The 15614-nt window shown below is 39.3% G+C and overlaps 1 protein-coding gene across 1 annotated transcript in view; it reads left to right on the forward strand.

Moving 5' to 3' along the window:
• The window catches only part of ATP10B (ATPase phospholipid transporting 10B (putative)), a 45851-nt gene that overhangs the window by 25352 nt on the left and 4885 nt on the right, over positions 1-15614 (forward strand). The window contains exons 7-17 of the mRNA XM_031055184.1: positions 302-429; positions 1543-1795; positions 2712-2941; positions 5821-6000; positions 6571-7153; positions 7670-7776; positions 8453-8579; positions 10067-10251; positions 12354-12666; positions 13793-13869; positions 14421-14546. Of these exons, the coding sequence (XP_030911044.1) occupies positions 302-429; positions 1543-1795; positions 2712-2941; positions 5821-6000; positions 6571-7153; positions 7670-7776; positions 8453-8579; positions 10067-10251; positions 12354-12666; positions 13793-13869; positions 14421-14546 (2309 nt within the window). The remainder of the gene's footprint in view (positions 1-301; positions 430-1542; positions 1796-2711; positions 2942-5820; positions 6001-6570; positions 7154-7669; positions 7777-8452; positions 8580-10066; positions 10252-12353; positions 12667-13792; positions 13870-14420; positions 14547-15614) is intronic.

A 15614-nucleotide genomic window follows, 5' to 3' on the forward strand; every position in this document is an offset into this window, starting at 1 on the left:
ACACAGAGTGAGAAAAGATCTGTGCAGAGCTAAGAGCCATGGGAAACACCTGACAAAGCAGAGGTGAATGGAAATATCCCTGAGTACTCATTTCTCCCTAGCATATCAATTCTGTGCATGTGCTACAGAGCTCTGCAGGTGCTCTGCATTCTCCAAAAGATTTGCAGCATTGCTTGGGGATCACAGTTTTGGAAATGCTCTCTCTGCTTTATTACAGAGCAGTCCATATCTGCACATTTCAGCAGCTTTGTCACTCACTCCACTGCTCAGCCAATTTCAGTCTTGTGTCTCATTCCCACAGGGCATGGCATCTGGACAGGAAAATTTTGGGAGCATCCACCTTATGATGTCCCAGATTGGAATGGCAATTTTGTGGCTCCAGTTCTTGCTGGTTTCTACATGTTCCTGACAATGATAATCCTGTTGCAGGTAAAAGACAAAAACCTCTCTGTTACCTCCAAGGAAGAAGCTACTCAAAATTGAGTATAATCACTAACGAACAATTAATATCAATTAATAGCTGTGCAGTGCCTTCTTAATCCTATTTGAAAATATTGCTCGAAGTGTTTCAAATCAACCAAGTGTGAAATAATGTTTCTTTTTTCCTTTTTATTCTTTCTAACATCATTTTTTTTCTTATTATTGAAACCTCACAAGGATACACTTGTATATTTTAACTCAGAATATCTAGCAGATGCAAAAAAGATACTTACATCCAAATGCCAGCTCTTTTTTTTTTCTGCCTATATCCAGAATTCCAAAATAAGACCACTTAGCAGCTCAGAAAAACAGTGAAACAAAAATTGCCAATTTGCCAGTGGGGAATAATAACTAGGGGAATAATAACTAGATATGGTTCATCTGGTCTAGGAAAGAAGCTAAATTAGAAGTAGGATACTTGTATATCTGAGTGTGATTAAGCCTAATTGGGAAAGAATATTTTATTGGGTAAGGGAAAAAATTACATTTACTTTTCAGATTTCTTGATGTCAGTGCTGAGATTTAAGTGGACAGAATGTCTTTAATATTAACAAAATTTGAATATAGCTTTCAGAGCTGCTCAGAGATTCCTTGGGGGATTATTCTTCATTACTGAAACAGAATATTTGTGCATCTTAAGAATTCATTATTCTTTCAGGGCAAGGAAGCTTGTGGGTAGGAAGTGTTGTGTGCAAAGTAATGGTTTGTGAAACTTTTCTGCACTAAGAGTCTGTGCTAGTCCATCCTTTCAGAGTTTCAGAAGGGTAAGAGAGAGAATGATCCTATGTCCAGAAAATGTGCTTTGTCAGGGTATCCCATGAAAGACCCACCTTTGAATTTAGTACTCCAGGAATTTAGTCTTATGTTTGCCACTTATCCCTGTTTCTCCATCGCAATTGTGTGCAGGATTTTTTTTTCACCCCTGAATTCATTAATCCTAAAATATGTCTCTAGGAAGAGCTGTTTCTTTGGAAATCATTAATATGCCTGTGCCAGGACATTGCTGATAGAAAGCAGTGAAATTTATCTCACCTCTCACTGAGAATTTAAACTCTTTTTCAGATTTTAATCCCCATATCACTTTATGTGTCAATTGAATTGGTCAAACTGGGCCAAGTCTTCTTAATTCACAATGACATTGACCTGTATGATGAAGAAGCAGATTTGCCCATCCAGTGCCGTGCCCTCACTATTACTGAAGACCTTGGACAGATCCAGTACATCTTCTCAGACAAAACTGGGACACTAACAGAAAACAAAATGGTATTCCGACGCTGTACTGTTGATGGAATTGAGTTTTCCCATCAGGAAAATGGTGAGAGACACTTTTTTATATTTGATTTTTTTTTGTCTGAGCAATTAAATGTCATTAATTTAAATATTAATACCTAAACATACTGAGCCCTCTGATTGAACGTAGGGTTTTGTGGAATAGTCACTTTTTTGTGAGAGACTGCTGTTACAGAGATTCACAAAAGTGAAGGTGTTTTAAATTATTCAGAAGGCAGATGGGAAAGGTTTTCCAGATCCTTCTGCAGGCACCTCCAGGATTTGCCCTGCATTCAAAGAGAACACTTTCATTTCTCAATGAACACCAGACGACCTTTTTTATAAGCTCACAAGCTGATGCTAGTTAATATTTAAACTCACTGGGTCCAAAAGTAATTATTTCTGTGACTGTGTAAACGTACACTTCTGTGTGATATGAAAAATACAGGTACTCATTTCCTGGAGTGGATCCTGGCTGCAGTCCGGGTCTGGAGGAACCTGGCACTTGGTGCTCTGAATTCATGGTGTTGACTCAGGCTCCTTCTTCGTCATCACTTTCATGCTCTGTGTAGTGGAAAGGATCCTGTTAAGCTGGCAAGCAGCTGCCAAAAAGATGTTTGTGTTCTGTGACTGAAAACATTAGCAGATTTGGGAATTACTATATTTCACTCTCCTGTTCCAACTGCAAAAAGCAGCTGAAGAGACGAAACATTAAGAGAAGCCCATAAAAGTGACTGATCACTTTGAAAACACATTTTTATTTTCTTGCAATAATGACAGTGGCAATTGCCAGAAACTGCTGGACAGTGGGCAGTGAAATTTTTCTGGTGATGGCTTTTGTAATGTTTTGGCTTTGGTTTAGTTTTTTTCAGGTTTTTTAACTGATCAAGGAACTCCTCTCAAACAATGAAAAAAAAGAATCAGTGAAGAATCAGAGGTCAGGTTTCATTTTTCTTTTACAGACAGGCGACTGAAAACACAGAGAGAGTTGGATTTAGAGGATTTTGCAAAGCTTCAGCACTTCACTCTTCCTCCCATGAATCTGGAGAGACCAGCCACCTACAAGCCCAGCACCGTGAGGCCTTTGAGGAGGTGCCAGAGCGACCGGGCGCATTCCAAGGGCCACACCAGGAGCAGGTCCGTGGGTCGGCGTGACAGCAGCCAGTCCCAGGTGGCCTTCAGCAGCCCCATTGTGAGTACAGCAGCCTGGGCCAACACCCTCTAACTTATCCCTTCTGCTGCTTTTGGGATGGAAAGCTGTGGGAATCAGAAAGATAAATCTTCACCAACTCAAGAGGGTTTGATTCACAGCCTTAGAGCAGTCTAGATTGATGTGAAAGCAAGGTACACAGACATTGAACAGAGAAATCATCAACTTATGTTTCTATAGAATATGCCTTAAGAAACTGTATTAGACAAGATGATGAAGGGTCATATAGTGTAGTATTGATTTGTGGAACAAACAAACTCCACAACTTCTGTGAAAGTTGTAAAGCCGGTATGTTTATTACAGCGCTGGACACATGTGGGAATCATTCCCCTAAAATGACATGTGTGCCTCTGGGAACTCCAGATCCTTTTTTATCTCCGTCTCAAATACATATGCATGCAATTTCACAATAGGTTCATACATATTCATTCTACTGATTTCGAGTGACATTTGCCGCTAATTCTTCTTTATCAGAAAGAATTCCTGGGTCAGGAGTCAGACCGAACAGCTATGCTTGCAAGCTACAGACTTAATTCAAAGATGTACATTTCACCTAAATCAAAATGGATTTCTACTCTGGAAAATTTCCACTCTGTCTCAGTATTGTGATTTGAATAGAATAAGCTAAGAGTTATAATGGAGCTAGATGTTATAATAGAAACATATATGTGTGCATGTAATAGGACCTTATTGGACAAAAGTATCCACATTGCAGTAGAAAGAAGTAAAGGTGACAGGTTAGAAAAGCAAAACACTCCGTGGCAACTGCTCATTGGATTAGAAAGTTATAAACTGCCTGCAACAAAGAACTTGTGACCATCTTAGACTAAGGCTGACTGCTTGCTGTCTTATAAATCTCATGACCTTTGAGACTGATGTTATCTAAGCAATAAATCATTCTAAGTCTGATTGTGGTCCTGTCCCTTCAATTAATGTGACAACAGCCACAGAGAGCCAACAGGTAGAGAGGAAAAATCCAAATCTTCCTGGAACTAAGAGAGGGAAGGGGGAGACAAAGAATCAGAGTCCTCAATTGGAGCGTGCAGGCTGCAGTCAGGGGGGAGCAGGATCTGTTGCAAATAGGTCTGAAGCTTCCCAAATTCACCCACAGCCTAATTAAAGTCAGACTGTTCTGCTCTTCTTGAAAGTTTTTTAACAGACACTTCAGACAAGACTTTTGTGAACACTAAAAGGTCATACACTCAAAATTAGAATTCCAATTAAAGGCCCAGAAAACTCATCCAAATCTTTTTATTAAAAAAATAGCCTAATAAATGCAGAATTCTCAGAACTCTCTTTGCTGCAGTTGTTATAAGATCCTACTTTACCTCATTCAGCTCTGCTGTCATGTAGTAAGTACCACTCAGAACTCCTACTGTTCTTGGAATATGGGAGTTCTGTAAATTGTTATCCTAGTATTTTCCAGCCCAAACCTCATGAGTTGCTGAGAACATCTCCATGGATTCTTGAGAACCCGTGAGCCATGACTTCTGAGAACTTCTTATAGGTCATGACTATTGAAGGATGATAAAGAAATTTCTTGCCAGTATATTTTCCAATTACATTTTTTACTGCCAGGCCTTTTCTTTTTCTTCTAGAAATAAACATTTTTTTTAATTCACTGTGAAACAATGTCTGAGGAACTAGTATCAAATGCCTCTTTTGTAGAAGAACATTAAGCTGCTGTTATAGAAATAACCAGCCTTAGCTGCTCAAAGGTGTCACTCAAACTGGATAAATTGTTTTAATGCCCTATGACAATTGTGAAAATGGAGACATTTAGATATTGCACAGAGCCTGCCCTGTATGATCTTTAAATGAGACATAGTACTATCCTTTGCCACCCAAGCCAATTCCCTATTAATAAAATGGGAATAATAAATTTTTTGTGTCTGTATAGTTCCTGCCCTTTGGAACTTGCATCACCTCATCTGATGCATTTTTACTCTACTACAAATCTGCAGCATCCTGAGCACTCCTGGTATACAGAGTGTGTTTGTAGACCTATGTGTATGCCAGCAGACAAAAGTTTGTAAGAAAAATCCATTTTTCAACACTGGAACATAATAGAAAATTAACATTTTCTCTCTACCTTTAGGCGTTCTTATGAATTAAGGGAGTGACAGTACATTTCCTTCTAGATTTAATATTTCCAATTAGTAGTGCCTTGCTATTAGAAACATTTAACAAAGATTTTCACTGTCCCATGGTCATCAGGTTTTCATGCCATCAAGTAGAAGAAATGCTATCAAGTTAATGAGAAAACCTTTAAACTGAATGGCACTAGCCATTTTATATTGGCATTTTCACTAACAAAATTGTTAACATCGAAATGGTGGCAAATTTAAATTATTATCATCATTAGTGCTGTTTTATTCAGTTTTATTTTTTGCTTGGTTAGAGTTTTTAATATATGTTCAGGCTGAAAATTCAGATCAGCGCTGTTTTCACTTAATGTGAACAAGAAAATGAGAAAAATTATTCTGATAAATATTGATTTTTTTTTTATTGTTCTGTTTTTAAAACCTGTCTCTGATGCCACAATTAGCCTGTCAATTTTTGATGTTTCCAGAGGAAACTTTTGAGTTCAGAAAGTTGCTGCTGAAGTGAAATGCCCAGTAGTGCATTTTCTGATTTTTAGAAGATCTCAAAAGAAATAAAATTCTGAGATCATCTTCATTTTGAAGATGCACTTCCTTCTAATTATCTAGTTATGCAGCTTTTTGAAAGACATCATCTTTCCATAGATGTTAAGTACAAAAGGCATTTTCTAGGTCTAAATTCAAGAAGTCTATGAAGTTGCTAGTTATTCCTTGAGGACAAGAGTGAATTAAAATAATCCTGAGTAATTTCTCTTCCAGGAAAAGGACGTGACTCCTGATAGCAGGCTGCTGCGGCGAGTGCGAGAAGCTGCCCTCCAGACTGAGAGCTTTTCTCCTTTTATACACATGAAGACTTCCACATCCTTTACTGACTTTTTTCTGGCTCTTGCCATTTGCAACACAGTTCTGGTCTCCACAGCTACTGAGCCAAGACAAAGGGTAATCTAACTTTAAATACATGAGAAAAATGGATCATAGTTCCATTTTACAATGTAGTGTCCAGTGAAAACTGAAGTGGTGAAAAATGGTTTGTTTGAGAGTTGTCTTCTAGTTCCTTTACATTTTCTGTAATGTCTACTGCTTCCATGCCTGTGTATCCCTTCCTAGCTTGTTTTATAATATTTGATGAATAGCTAAGGCTACCACAGGATCTGCACTTTTTTTTTAGATTTTGTATTATATATGCTGTAAGAAGTTTGTTGAACACACTGGGTTTTCTCTGATCTGCCAGGCAATTGACATATCTACAAGGGCTTCATTACATCTTTGCTTCAGAAGCAGAGATACAAATCACCATCAGATTTGGATGCCATCTCTCATATAACTTCTCTATTAAATTCTTCCACCAAAGTGAAATGGCAGGAGACGGGAAAAGGGGAAGTTGCAGTTATTACAGTAATAGTTATTGCTATTGTCATTTAGGTGCAAAAAAGTAGAGAGAGGTTTTGAGAAGGCTCTTGAAGTTCACATTTATTTATTTTTAACCTTTGTTTTTTCTCCTATTTCTAGGTCACAATCCCACCACCAATAAAACCTTCAGGAATCACCCTGGAGAAGATTCATCAGATATTTCAAAGGCTAAAATTAGCAAGCCTCAGTCAATCTTTTTCATCATCTCAGTCTAGCTCACAACTTGGTGCCAGCTTCAGTGCAAAGAGCCCCGAGGAGCCTCTTGCTGTGCTGGAGAGCTGTGACAATGACAACAACGGCTCTGCCAGTGGAGGCCAGCAGCTCCAGGACAAGGGCAGCACAGAGATGGGTACTGCTTCCTTGGAGGAAGTTTTTAGGTCTGCAGCCAGCACTTCTCTGCCAGCAGACTTTTGTTACGAGGCTGAGAGCCCGGACGAGGCAGCTCTGGTCTACGCTGCCCAGGCCTACGGCTTCGTGCTCGTGTCGCGGACGCCCGAGCAGGTCACGGTGCAGCTGCCCCAGGGCACACTCCTGACCTTTGATATCCTCTACACCCTGGGGTTCGACTCAGTCAGGAAAAGGATGTCTGTGGTGGTGAGACACCCTCTAACCAAGGAGATTGTGGTCTACACAAAAGGCGCTGACTCTGTAATAATGGACCTGCTGGACAACTCCTCCACAGGTAATGAGCCAGGGAGCTTTTTCTGTTGTGTCTTCTAACAAGAAGTGTGCTGTGGTCTTTTCTGCATGAAATATTATATCTAGATACTAGGAGTATAAAGAAAGAATAATCTTTCTCTAGTATTATCCTTGGAGATCAGAACTGAGATATTTATTCAACTTCAGAAGTGCTTAGAATATGGAATGGGATAATTAAAATTCACTGATAATACTAACCCCTGGGGATATTGTGTACTCTGCAATAATACTGTCATAAGGGCCTGACCATTGTTTTTCAGGTTGTCAGCAAGAGTGCTGTAATATTAATTTAAAAAAACCACAAGTAAGGTTATCTTAAAGGAAACGGGAATTTTTAACAAGATTTCAGCTTCTGCACAGCCAATACTTTTGAGCTTGTCAAGAACTTGGTATTGCAATGGAATCCACTTTTCTCCAATGTCCACTCTTTTAATCTTAGGCCATTGGATTGAAAATTATCTGTACTTAAAATATGGAATCTTTTCCTTGTGTTTCACAGGTGACATTAGCTCAGACAAGAGACTGAAAAGAATAAAAGAAAGAACACAGAAGCATCTGGACTACTACGCCCATGATGGACTGAGAACCCTGTGCATAGCTAAGAAGGTGGGAGAGCACCAGGTTCTGTCCATGGCAATAGAATTGCTAGAAAAATATAGTGGTTATAATTTTCCTTCAGACAACCAGCCAGATATATCCATCTCTTTGTCCATCTATTTGCCTTGTCTGGAGTCTCTTATTCCTTTTTTTCTTCAATGTGACCAAATGAGTCTCAAAACATTTATCTCTGTTTCTCCTATAGTAACTCAGCTGACCTACTCTATAGTGCTTCCAAGCAAGAAATACAGTCTGCAGAGCAGCCAACCTTTTTCTCGTTTGCTTTCTCATTCATTTTTTCTCATTCAACTTTCAAAAACCTCGCTCTCAGCCTGAATTAGTGAATTTTAGTGTTATACTTTCATACAGAAGTTGTCACTGTGCAACAAATGGATCGTATTCAAGCTCTGGAGAAATATAGATCAGCCCTCAGAAACTGTGTGCGCCCAGCTAAGCAAGAGTTGTGCGAGCAAGAGTTTCTCTATGCCATATTTTTGAGTCTCAGCTCTAGGTCATCTGTACAAACTGCTTGTTCTTGCAGTTTTCTCTTGGAAAAGTCTGTTATTTTAAAGATGGCACAGTACTTTACCAGTTTGGATACTAGTTAAGTCTCTGTGACCCAGAATGTTGGCATTCCTCTCTTATTTAAATTTCAAATAAACACTGTTTAAATTGTGTTATGCAGGTCTTGAATGAAGATGACTTTCAAAAATGGGCCAATTTTCGTCGGGAGGCAGAAGCTGCAATTGACAACAGAGAGGAGCTGTTAATAGAGACAGCACAGCATCTGGAGACCAAACTCACCCTGCTGGGTAGCTAAAAATAAGAATTGTCATCGCATGAAGTATCACTTGCTCTCCTGTGATAGTCTTGGCAGTATGGCAGACAACAGCTTATACTAATTTATATCTAAAACACTTCCTCTGTGGTTTGGAAATCTCCAGGCTAGGGAGATAAAATCCAGTGACAATGTCTATACAAGTTCTTGTGCATTTTGGGCAGCAGTAACTTTGAAAAAGTTACTTGCAGCTATTGTGTGCCCCGAGCAAAGAACATGCACATCAGCTGTTACTGTGGCTCAGCTGACACAGTAGAGAATGAAGTTCCCACAGTTCAGTCATGCATCCATATCCTTAGATAAACCTATAAAATACCATAAATTAACTTCAGTTTTGAGCATGAATTCTGAGGGAATTTTGGTGATTGAACTGTACTATAAAATCCAGTAACTCGAACATGTAGGTGTTCAGCTACTGAGTTCCTGCTGTTGTTGCATTGTTGTGCTTGCTTTGTGCTCTTTGTAAAAGGATGTTTAGCATTAAAACTTACATTGATTGACATTTCTGCATTATTCATCACTGTCATATCTAACAACATCATTCTGTTAAATTATGGAGCACTTCAGTGCTTTCTGTTCTATTTTGTTTGCAAACATTTTGTTCTTTATGACTTTGATTTTTGGAGTTGTCATTTTTCTTTGACTGCAATTTGTGCCCATACTTTGTTGAATTTCTGTGATTGCAAGTAATAGCTTATATTATGGCTTCTCATAATCTCTGCAGTGATTTAAAAAATTAGAGTAATAATGCTAAATGCCATAAGCAGACCACATAAGAGGTAATGTAGATCTTGTCAGAGTCTGTTACCTTTGGCAATTACTAAGGCTGTCTGTGCTTTCACACTTTAATTTGCAAAAAGTGTTCCCTTAGCCTAAATCAATATCTATCTTTAATGTACCACAGTTACAGCATCTTCAAACTGACCTCTAGTGGAAGGGATAAGGAGTGTTGTAACATTCAGATGGTCATTTCCCAACATCATCAGGATGAATGTTGGCATCTGCTTCTAAGTTTGTGCATGTTCAGAAAGAAAATGTACTGTACTGTTTCTTCTGCCTTTGACGGCTGAAGCATCTGACTTGACAACAGGGACAGCATCCATTTAAACAGTCAAAGTTCATCTTTTCTCATTGCTTTGATGGGACTTAATGCAGCATTTTTAAAATTCATATCCCATGATTCCTCTGCCAGCACATTGTCATTTTGGATTATTAGGAAGAAATGAAATGCATTGTTCTTGAATGAGCAAAATGAAGAGACAGAACTTGATTGTTGACACATTCAGACCTTAATCCAAATGCAGATCATGTGCATGTTTGTTTGTTGGAAAAAACCTTGGTTCAGGTCTCAATAAGTTCAGCAGCGTGATAGGAAAGCAAAGAGCTTTTTTTAAATGAGAAAATAGCAACTTGATTTTCAATAAAAAGATAATTATTTCTCTTCTTTTCCTACTTGCCCAGGAGCAACAGGGATTGAAGATCGCCTGCAAGATGGAGTACCTGACACGATTGTGTCTCTCCGAGAAGCTGGGATAAAAATTTGGGTGTTGACAGGAGACAAACAGGAGACAGCAGTTAACATTGCATACTCCTGTAAGCTTCTGAACCAAAGGGACACTGTCTTCACCATTAACACTGAAAATAAGGTGAGTAAAGAAAGACAAAATGCACAGAATTTGCTATCTTACCTTTTCTTTGTATCTTGCAGTTTGGCATTCCGTTACTTTAGACCTCACTTAACAAAGAACAGTCAAAAAACCCCGAATAGCATTAGGAGCAGGAGGCACAGTGAGCTCAGCTCTTCCAAGGGCTGGCACAAGGCTGTGGAGGGCAGGCAGGGCTTCCCTGTGTGACCAGACAAGTTACCCATCTGGGTTGTCTCAGCTTTTCTCCCCGGAGAACCAGGGCTACCAAGACAAGCTTGCTTTTCTCAATAAAGCTATTGTGAGGATTGAGTAAATACTCTTAAAATACTGACTGGTTTAGGCAGTAGCATGGAGCAGTGAGATGGGCTGGTTTCTTACTGCCTTTGTCTGCAGCTACTAGCTCTCCAAAGGAGAAAAAGCCCTGTGCAAATACCTGTCTCTTTCAATGTCATGGAAATAGAGGAACACTCAAAGATGATGTGGAATGTGGCACAGAAAACATTCCAAGGTGTAATTCCATTTGAAACACAGATCTGCTTTAACAGGAAGCAGAATGAATACATTTCGGATGGAAATTAGACAGGGCTGGTGCCAGAGCAGAGATGCTACAGGCAGGACCACCCTGGCTCCCAGAAATGCCAGCATGGGCATTTACCCACATCAGCCTCTGTGCCCTGGCTCCAGGCTCAGAAACAACCTGCATACACATGGGGACTTTGGGAACTCCCTTGGTTCAGGGGACGCTGGAGTTTCTCCACAATAAGATTTAGTTCCCTCACTTTCAAAATTAAACCAAAGACAAATTCTGAAAGAGGCTCCCAATAGCAGCAGTGAGGGACACAAGTAATATATACAAAGCATTTAACCTGTTAATTTTGCTAGAGTTAGGTCTGGAAGTGGTGTCAGTGGGAAGGGCCTCTCCTTACCCCTGAGCCCAGCAGATTATTCAAACACTGAAAATGAGATAACTTCCAAGAAGGTGCAACATAACTAGGTAGCTTGGCGGATTTGTTTCAAAAGGCAAGTCGAGGCAAACCAGGAATTTCCACTACTGTTTTGGGGTTGTTCACAGAAAGATGACGTTTCTTCAATATTTTTAGGGGTTTTAAGTGTTCATGCTAGGTGCAGGTTTTTATTAGATGTCAGAGGTACATTTGATTCCAGAACCTCCCACTTAAATGTAATTTAAATCTTGCAAACATCCTACACATGTACCTTATGCTACATAAAGTGAAAATAACATTATAGAACTGAATCATCACTCAATAAAGCTGACAGAAAAGGCAGAAAGAGGAGTGATTAGCTCCTCAGATATTCAGGGCCACAGAAGGAGGACTTTGAGTACTAAGAGGGAGCAAAATAACTTTGATATCATTTTGGATTTTCTCTGATAGTGATATGCCAACTTAGGAGATCTGGATGGGAGAGGTGAGAGTTTTCCCCTTAAATCTATTTCTACCTAGTACTAAGTCAATTCCAGTTGTTGGCATCTAAAAGGGGACTTGATCCAACATGAAGCAGATTTGCTAAGACAGAAGGACTTTGTGCTTGAGGTACAGTGCTTGAAAATATTAAGTTTTATTTCTGTTTCTAATAGTGACACACACCTGATATGTGACTTAGAAAAGACTTAACTCTGAAAGTTACTGGGTAATTTTGAAAATGTGAACCTCTTGCTTCTCTTACCACAGTTTATTTTTTGTGGAAGCCAATGCTGCAAGATCTCACATCATTCATATCAGAACTAGATTTTTCAATCTCCTTAAAATAAGATTTTTTCTTTTTAATTTCTGAACTTTCAACATAAATGCCCACATGCCTTCCTGATGTAAAGATTATTATATTTTCTTTTAGAATAATTCCTTACCTCAGTTAACTGACTGATAAAATGTGCAGTGTTTTCACTGAGGGATTGGATGGTGTCATATTGAAATAATCTCCAATCAGATGAATCACTGCATTTCTCAGTAAATTTCCCCTAATGTTTATCTGATAGGCTTAAACCTTCTGGCATGATTATACAAACATACATTTGGCAAGGTGCTGTGCTGTAGAGGGAGATGGAGATAACTATTTCTAGAACCACGTCTGTTTTCTCACAGGAAACTTGTGAATCTCTCTTGAATTTAACCCTGGAAGAGGTGAAGAAGAACTACGAGTGCGACAAACCACGGAGGAAGTTTTTTGGCATCATCCCAACACCATTGCCAGCCCCTGAGGCACCCAGCCCCAAGTTTGGGCTGGTGCTGGATGGGAGGACGCTGACCATCATCTTCCAGGGAGGTTTGGAGGAGAAGCTCCTGGAGCTGGCGCGGCACTGCCGCTCCGTGCTCTGCTGCCGCTCCACCCCCCTGCAGAAGAGCATGGTGGTCAAGCTGGTCCGGAGGCAGCTGAAAGCCATGACCCTCTCCATAGGTACCTCCTGAATCCTACCTACCTACTCTGCATCTCACAGGGACATGGAAGGCAGGTTCTTTCTTAGAGAGAAATGTGGGGGATATATTTTTTATATATTTTTGTGCCTCGGGTAGAGGCGGTGAGGAAACAGCATTGATTAATCTGTCCTGGTCAAAGCAGGTTTCATGAAGCAAATCTGCCTCCCTTTAAACAGGCTGAAGGCACTACAAATTCAGAATCTCCCAGAAGTCCCCTTCATGCACATCAGTACAAACACATGCACATATTACCTCCAAAACATCCTTGTTTTGGGCCTGGAAATCACTCATCATTAGTCATTATTTTATCTTTTCATGAAGCCCTTCTTCTGTCAGATTTTCCCTGGTGAAAACAGAATTTTCTCCAGAGTGGTATTAAGTACTGACTCATTTGCCTTTTACCTCCAAATATTGTGAAATGCTTTGAGTTTCCTTCCACACTTTTAGTAAGTGATGCCACTAAAATCCTTGATGAATTGATTTGGATAACTCCAGACTAAACAAATACACCTCTGTGGACAAAACAGAAAAGGAAAGTCTATTGTATTTTTGAAATATTACTTTGCCTTTCAGTTCAAACCATAAGCTTTCAGCCTTCTGCTTCATTTACTTTACCAACTAACCTAATTTGCAATCTCCATATTGCAAGCAATAAGCATGGCTGTTCTTTCCCTGGAAATTTGGTTACATACTTAACATATTGCTGTGAGTTGAAATGAGCAAAATAATTCTTGAAATGGGCTTGTTATGTTGTCATCTGCAATCAAATTTGTCATAGATTCAGAGAATTCAGTGAAATAGGGTGTTGCAAAACATATTCCTGAGCATATGGATTTGGCCAAGCAGAAACACAAAATGATGCTGACATAAATGGTGTTGGGGTTGCTGTGTCACCACCCAGCTGGATTTTGCTCTGGTGGAGCCAGGGAAGGAGGGAGACCAAGACCAGAGCCTTGATGTTTTGCTTGATGCCACACATCAGTTCTCCTGATCAATCTGCATGGTAGTACAGAATATTTGAAATAACCAGATGAGATTATTTCCTTCTTCTGATGGGGGCAGCCTTTCTTGCATTGTTATTGTTCCCTCCTCTCTTCCCACTCTAGGGGATGGTGCAAACGACGTAAGTATGATTCAAGCAGCTGATGTTGGAATTGGAATATCTGGCCAAGAAGGCATGCAGGTATCCTCTCAGTTTCTTTCCTCTTTTGTCAGGTAGTCCCTTAAGGCGTAATAAGTTTCATAGCAGCCCTACACTCTCAAGTGTCATCTTAAAAATGCAAGTTGGCATCATAAATTAATATGCAGTTTGTAATTATGGGTTCAGCCACAAATAAAAAAGAGCATTTTGAGCCAAAAAATTATTATGTGAGGACAAACCTGTGTTTGCTCATGAGACTGGAAAATTAGCAGATGTCTGCCCAGTGTTAGGTGAGCATCTGGTTTCTGAATCTTCTCAGCTGCTGCATTTCCAGGTTTCCAGGTTTTGTGGATTCTCTTCCACAGTCTTCTGCCCTGTATCCTTTCCCACACATCCCCCTTCCTTATTCTCCTTAAATGGAGAGCTCTGCAGAGATAGAAAGTTCCAACTATGTTCTTAAGGGTCAGTTTCTTGGTTTGTTTCTTTTACAGTATTCAATAGTAGGAAATTACTTCAATGTCTATGTTCAAATTTCATTACATAGTGTGTGAAAAGGATGTATTGTAAATTACCTTCTATTCCTCTTCCCAAAGGCTGTGATGGCCAGTGACTTTGCAATATCCCGATTTAAGCATCTCAAAAAGCTCCTTCTTGTCCATGGACATTGGTGCTATGCTCGCCTGGCAAAGATGGTGATTTACTTTTTCTACAAAAATGTGGTAAGATGATTAAAATTATTAAGTTTTCATCCTAGCAAAGGTTAATTCCAGTTCTGAGGGTTTTCTTGGTTGTTTGTTTTTGGTTTTTGCAGGTTATACTCTTACTTTTTATGAAGCCACAGTCTGTGTTTCTTCACTTTGCAAGTTTATAGTATGCTCCTTCCTTCTTAGCAAGGTGCTGCATAGAGCGTTGAGAAAAATACAGGCTCTAAATATATTTTGAAATAGCATTATTCCAGAGGGAAAAAGGACTCAAGGCTTAGTAACTTTATATGGTAGCACAAGAAACTTTATTAATAATACCCATGAGCCTCAAAATAAAATTTGCATGAGGGAGATCAGATTATTAGCACTCGAATGTAGATGAGTGTGTACTAAGAACTGCCTGCCTTGAAACTTGTGAATTTTTATAGGAACCACTTGCAAGTAATGATGCATTCATATCTGTCATTTTTATAAAAAATTTAATGTATATGCAAATGATCTATGCATTGAAGTATGATATAAAGTGGAAAAAATGAAGTAATTCAGTTTCTACAAGACTGGGAAAACAAGTCCATTTGACATGAAATAGGCTCTGAGCATGAAAGGTTTTTTACCTAGAATTCAAGGTATCTGTTTTTTTGTAAAGTTTTTAATAATTTTCAATAAGGATTGCTTCTTATTACTGTTAAAATTTGTAGTGGAAATGAACACTTTGCTTTTTTTGACTGGACATCCTTTTAGAGTTCAAAGGCTATTTATTTGCAATGTGAAATAGTTTTCCAGACTAGGATGTTGCTGTTCTTTAATCTCCCCCATAGCATTAGGGAGCAGCACGCCTTTGATTCCACATGGACAACAAGATTCCAAAAGGATTCGAAAATCTGGTGCTCAGGGCTGTGAACAGTTCACTTAATTATTCTCTGATATGTTCTTAAAGAACCATAATGGCTTTTAAAAAGCTCTACCACAGTGGGTCACTGTGAAACTGACCCTTAAGATATATTGCTTTATGGAATGAAGTGCAGTGCCTTTAGCCAAAATCCTGTCCTGTGAGGAGGCTCTGTTAATAACCAGTGTCTCAGT

This window comes from Geospiza fortis, unplaced genomic scaffold (assembly GCF_000277835.1).
Source record: "Geospiza fortis unplaced genomic scaffold, GeoFor_1.0 scaffold55, whole genome shotgun sequence".
NCBI classification, from domain to species: Eukaryota; Metazoa; Chordata; class Aves; order Passeriformes; family Thraupidae; genus Geospiza; species Geospiza fortis.